We start from the raw sequence: 5790 nt of genomic DNA, 5'->3' as shown, positions 1-5790 counted from the left end.
CGCCATTCTCTTATCCCGTTTTGTGCAACGTGTCGGTTCAGCATCCGCAGCAATAGAAAAACGTCTGCGGCGCACTTAGACACCATCTCCCTCCACCGCGACGAAATTTCCGTAAAATATTTTTCAATCGTTCTGGGTGGTGGGGCTCCATGCACTGCAAGCGTCGCCCACTGCCTATTGTACGGAATGAAGCGAACAGAACCACCATCCGTGAGTTCAGAAATAACTTCAGGCGTGGCGCCACCCTTCTTCAGGCTGTCCTCGTGTGCCACAACGACGAGGTTCCCCTTCTGTGCCAAAACACTTTCACGGAGACGGAAGAGCAACTGCGGAGAAAGTGTCACGCCCTGGTTAACGTAAAGCAAAAATGTCATTCGGCGACGCGTCAGGTTGGCCCCCCCCCCCCCCCCCCCCCCGCCTTCCTTTTAGTCCTGTTTGCATTTGTGACACCAGTGCCAGTCCATACAGCCAGTAAAGGAAGGAAAGGGTGTGTGAGAGGAGTATCGTTTGCTTCGAGGAAGTGGAAGTATTCTTTTTTCTCTTTGTGAGCGAGAGTAAGAGGGAGAGAGAAAGAGGGTTGCTTTTTTTTTTTTTTTTTGCAACATATATACACACACACACACACTGGTGTCACCACCGCCTCGTTGGGGAAAGGAGCAGACATAGAAAAGGTACGTCGTCCAGTCATGCTTCCAGCTGCCACCCGTGAAGGCCCAGTGCGGTGGAATACGCTGCTGCACGACTTGTTGCACGACGTCGGATTGGCCCCCACTCCCGCTGTGGTGACATCACTTAACGCCCTCACGTCGTATGCGGCATCCCCACTCACTCTCTACAGCGATCCCGTCACGGGATCCCGCGCCGTGAAGTTGCACAGCTCTCTCTTGCTCGCCCTACACATGACAACATCCTCGTGGCCAACTGAGCTGGTGGAGAAACTTGCATTACCTTCTGTCCATATAGGGGATCGCAACGTTTCCGTGAGTGGTCCAGCGATGGAGATGTTTGTTCTTTTTTACAACGCTGCTGTAACTAACTGTAATGCGGGCATTGCATTCATGGAGCGCGTGCATGCCCATTATGCCCGCAGTTTGACGCCCAGCTCCTGTCCGAGTGCCTCCCTCAACGGGGACACCAGAGCCGCGTTTAAGAGTTTTCAACTAGGGGCTGAAATTGCGACGTACGGAGAGCAAGCGCTGGCGGAGGAATCGGACAAACTGCTTTCAGCGACTGACTGTTACCTCGTTCAGACGCACTTTGATTTTCGTACTCTCCGTGAGATGGCAGAATTATGTATGGCTGTTGCAAAGTACGTGCACGCCGCCACCTCCGGTAATTTCTCAGAGAAACACGACTCACTTGCGAAGCTCGCCCACAAGGCATACACGGTGAGGCTTCCCTCGGCCTACACCTCGGAGTCTCTTCGTTTCCTGCCGGCGTTGCTTCTTGCGGCGTACCACCGTCACCGGGCAGAGCACTACAACAAAGCAGCGAAGGTTCCGGACATGTCACTTGTTCTTGGACACATTACGTATGCCAGAAAACTTGTCAACAACGTGGAGCTGGAGTTCATGAACAGCATTGCGTCATCATCGTCCTCCAATAAAAATATGAGGCCGAGCGGTGGCTGGCAGCTGCTTGGACGTTTGAGTGCTACTATTTTAGGTACTAGAGCGTCCAAGAACGATGCTGAAATGGATGATGACAGCTCGCCAGAACAGTCCTTTAGAAAACTTGCGGAGATGCTAGAGGGGTCGGATTTGCTGAGGGTCTTTCCACTTGCCCACATTCTCCTTCGCGAAATCGCCGCGCTCTATGAGAAGTACCAACATGAGAACAGTGTTGTGTACTACATGCGACCGGCGAAAGAGAAGGACGTGATCGCCGACGCGCCCGAAATAGAGCCCTTGGACCGCACCGCCACTCCTCCCAATTTTGTACCTCTGGCCATTCAACTCTCAGCAGACGTGACAAAATTTGACGAGCTACCTGCAGTGGAAAAGTTGCGGGAAATGTTACTGCAACGGGAGGCAGCCCGTGAGATGCGGGAAGGGGTGCAGAAGCAAATTGAGGAGGTACAAGAGCTTGTTCATAAAATGGAATTGGCGTTGGTGTTGCCGTCGAATGTGGAATCAGATTTAGCTCGTCTCGAGGGGCTGTTGTATAAGAAAAAAGGGATCATTGTGACGCTTGACGAACGGTTTGAAGAAGCATACGAGTCTGTCTCACGTGCCCTGGGGCGGTACGACAATGCAAATGAAGATTTGTCTCGTGCCAAGGGTGAGTACTCTGGCAAGAGCGTCTCTGGTGTGGGGGATAGCACCTTGCTGAATCAGCGTGAACGAGCCTGGCGCAGGAAGGCAGATGCCGTACGCGCTGCGTTTGTGAAGGAGCTGCCATTTTTTGGTGATGTGGCGTTGCGGGAGACCCTGTTGCTTCCTGGTGGAACGGGGCTGCGTTTGTGCATAACACAAGCAAAGCTCGCTGTGGCAAGGGCGAAGGAAACGCTTGCGTGGGACGCTACTCCCAGTGATGCCTTCGCCGTTCACTTGGCAGAGTTGAAAGAAGTGAGGAAAGAATCTGTCGCTGCGCTCGAGCAGATGGTCCCACTCTGCACAGAGAGTCGCTGGGAGCGTGTTTCTCGCGCCCTATCCGATGCGGCGGAGGTCATCACCGCGGCAGAGGAATTTGTGGAGACGACGGAGAATGAGGTACGGATGGCTGAGACGTTGAAGAGCCGCGCCGTCCCTGCAGCCCAGCGCCTCCCGCAAGGTGCATGCGTCTTCTCCCAAGGGTTGCGACAGCAGCAGCAGATGCACAGCACTTCTCCGTCAATGCGGGCGGGAAGGCGCGTCAAGCGTGGTTTATCGCCGGAGCTGCAGAGCGACGAGGAGGAAAAAGAGGAAAAAGAAGAAAAAGAGAGTGGGAGAAAATTAGCTGAGTTGCCAAAGCCGCCGCGACAAAGAAGAGCCGAACAGCGCCGAAAGGTGAGCAGAAAAACAGAGCGGCAGACGGAGGATGAGGAGGAGGACCGCTCGCCTCCTTTGCTGCCGAGGACGGGAAAAGGAACAGCGCGCAATGCGAATGCGACTGAATTGGCCGGTGGCAAGGAGGAGATAAGAGTCCCCGAGGCGATTGCTTCTGCATCGCTTCTTCAGCGCCTTCGGCTTCGACAACAGGAATTGGAAGGGGAGGAGTAGAAAAAATAGAAAGATAGTGGTTAGAGGGAAAAGGAATTCCAACAAAAACGGCGGCGCTATTGGCCGTCGATAAGAAGAGGAGGGCGGTTAGCTCACGTCTTCCCCACCGCCTGCAATAAAGTGTGTAAGAGGGGAGAAGAGGGAAAGAGAGACGTTGTCTAAGGACAGAAAGAGAGAGGAAGGGGAGGAATTGATAAAAAATGAAAAAAAAAGGGGGAATAAATGGGTGTTTTTGTAGATAATAATAAAAATTTAGTCGTTCCTCTTTACCTTTTTTTTTTGTTGTTGTTGTTGTTTTGTCCTCTCTGTGTTGTGTTCTTATTGTTGCCTTCTCTAGTGGTGATAAGGGGAACAGCAGGAAGTAGCACGATCAGGGGAGGCGAATAGGCGCCGTTTCAAAACGAGGCCGGAAGCTCGTTATGGTACTGCAGCACCTCGATCTCCTGCGACGCAAGCGTATCGTGCTTGCCTCTGCTTCGCCGCGCCGACGGGAGATAATTGCAGGGGTTGGCCTGCACCACATCGAGGTGTGTGCATCTGGCTTTGCGGAGGATTTGTCCAAGGATGAATTTACCTGCGGCGGTGACTATGCATTGCGCACCGCCCGACGGAAGGCGGAGGAAGTCGTGCGTCAACTACAGCGGCAGCAGCAGCAGCAACAGGAACTCAGCGGAAGGGAAGAGAAGGGAAATGCTTCTGACACTCCGTCGCCGTTCGATATTCTCATCGCGGCGGATACGGTGGTCACAATGCCGGCGCCACACGGTGGGGTTGTCATCATTGAAAAGCCTGCCACAGCGGAGGAGGCGGCGGCGATGTTGCGTCTTTTTTCTGGTACTCAACACGAAGTGTGGAGTGGTGTTGTGCTGACGGTGCGTGACGAGGAGAGCAGAAGCAGCATTGGTGGGGACGGGGGTGATAGACTTTGCTGGCGTGAGATAAAGGTGCGCACGACGGTTAAATTTGCACCGTTGGTCGAGGAGGAGATCGCCGCGTATACTTCAGAACGCTGCAATTGGGAGGGGAAGGCTGGCGGCTACGGAATTCAGGACACCGCGGCGTGCCTCATTACCGCAATTGATGGCGATTACTACAATGTGATGGGGCTTCCGTTACAGGCAGTGTGCGCCGAGCTGGACCGACTCATACATGACGGCATTGTACGGTAACACGGGGGGACTGTTGTGCGATGAGTGGAGTGGCGCGGCAGGGAAGGAGGGATACGAAGAGGTGTGTGGGGGGTGCCAAAACAAAAGACCGAACAAAATGGAATGTGAATTGGGCTCTGTTTGTCTGTGCGTGTGTGTAAAACCTTTCTCTTTGTCTTTAAAAGGAGTGAGAAGGGCCCAGTTTTCTTGTGATTTTGTTGTTGTTGTTGTAGTTGTAGTTGCTATTGTTGCTTCCTTTGTTTCCCTCCCTCCGCCTTATCTGTCTCTTTTTCCCTCTCTCTCTGGTCGTTGCTCTTCTGACGACGGTCCTCACAGCACCCACCTGGTGAAAGGCTTTAAACATTTGCTGGGAAATGGGTAACACGTGTGCGCCGCAAAAGGGGCCGCGCTTCAAGAACTTTGTAATAGCCGTTTACTCCGATGACCCACACAACGGGCCTGTTAGAGAAGCGCTTGGCAAGCTGCAGAATTACATTGCGAGCAATCCGGAGCGCATCCCACGTGTCTGCCGCAAGATATCCAAGTTACTGACCATATATCTCAAGCGACAGAAGGTGCATCGTGTTATGGTAGGGGTGCAGATGCTGCGGGATTTAATTGCGCAATTCGATGATGTTAGTGGATTTGTGCCGCACTGCATTAGCATTTGCTCCATGCTGTTTTCTTACTCCACAGTAGAGTACCGCATCGGTGCGGCGGATGTGCTGACTATCTTATGTTACAAACTTGCGGGTCGTGTGGATGGCGAGCACTCTTGTCGCCTTCTTACGGACAGTAAAGGGAAACTACTTCCTGCACTGGAGACCATGTGTTTAGAGACAGTATCAAATGATGATGCTGCCACACTGCGGTGTCGTTATGCCGCAGTTGTGGCACTAGGGAACGTTATATTTTGTCTACATGGCGCCTTGGCGAACAATGTCAATTGCCACATAATGCCATTCTTGCGCAACCTTATGAATGCGATGCGCAGTGGGGAGAAACCTGAATGGATAGAGCGTGAACCATTCACGGTGCTCCAACAGCACATCAAAAGTGGTCCATTCGACAGCGTTGCACTTCCGGCCGAACGGAGGCAACGCGATATTGCGTGCATAAGTGCAGCGTCATGGGGTATTGGAGCAGTGGTTGGCTGCGTGTCAATTGCCGGAATCCATCAATTCTTGCAGCTTGTCTTGGAGTTCATTGTGTCTCATGACGGATGGTCGTTGCCGGGGTTTGCATTTATCACGTTTCGGTCATTGGTACGGGCGTTGGAATGGCGGCCGCAGCAGCTTGGCTTCACGGTCTGCCAGTACTTATGCGAAACAGTCATTGCACCCCGAAAAAAGGAGGAGGAGGCGGCAAATGTGCAGGAGGGCATCATTCGTGCTCTTATTGTTTGCACGAACGAGGTACGCATGACAGGTGGGCGTCCGCAG

At 53.0% G+C, this 5790-nt stretch overlaps 3 protein-coding genes across 3 annotated transcripts, besides 7 other annotated features; all 3 read left to right on the top strand.

Annotated features, from left to right (window-relative positions):
* Positions 1-1671: a sequence feature (heterozygous, non-Esmeraldo-like haplotype).
* Positions 395-416: a microsatellite.
* Positions 687-3200, top strand: Tc00.1047053503663.20 (hypothetical protein, conserved; the record flags this gene model as incomplete). The annotated part of the gene is made up of 1 exon (XM_799287.1): positions 687-3200. The coding sequence occupies one exon, from the start codon at positions 687-689 to the stop codon at positions 3198-3200; it is 2514 nt and encodes an 837-aa protein (XP_804380.1).
* Positions 1672-1674: a sequence feature (areas merged during assembly that could not be assigned to a particular haplotype. This can correspond to areas where the two haplotypes were merged or to regions with more than two copies in the genome that were merged during assembly.).
* Positions 1675-2263: a sequence feature (areas merged during assembly that could not be assigned to a particular haplotype. This can correspond to areas where the two haplotypes were merged or to regions with more than two copies in the genome that were merged during assembly.).
* Positions 2264-5790: a sequence feature (heterozygous, non-Esmeraldo-like haplotype).
* Positions 2886-2933: a sequence feature (CT-rich).
* Positions 3620-4369, top strand: Tc00.1047053503663.10 (septum formation inhibitor, Maf-like protein, putative; the record flags this gene model as incomplete). Its single annotated transcript, XM_799286.1, has 1 exon — positions 3620-4369. The coding sequence occupies one exon, from the start codon at positions 3620-3622 to the stop codon at positions 4367-4369; it is 750 nt and encodes a 249-aa protein (XP_804379.1).
* Positions 4564-4599: a microsatellite.
* Positions 4723-5790, top strand: Tc00.1047053503663.4 (hypothetical protein, conserved; the record flags this gene model as incomplete). Its single annotated transcript, XM_799288.1, has 1 exon — positions 4723-5790. A coding segment is annotated over one exon (1068 nt), but the record flags the coding sequence as incomplete, so codon positions are not given.

This window comes from Trypanosoma cruzi, genomic scaffold (assembly GCF_000209065.1).
Source record: "Trypanosoma cruzi strain CL Brener 1047053516803 genomic scaffold, whole genome shotgun sequence".
NCBI classification, from domain to species: domain Eukaryota; phylum Euglenozoa; class Kinetoplastea; order Trypanosomatida; family Trypanosomatidae; genus Trypanosoma; species Trypanosoma cruzi.
The sequence above is the reverse complement of the archived record's forward strand: the minus strand, read 5'-3'. Positions and strand labels throughout refer to the sequence as shown.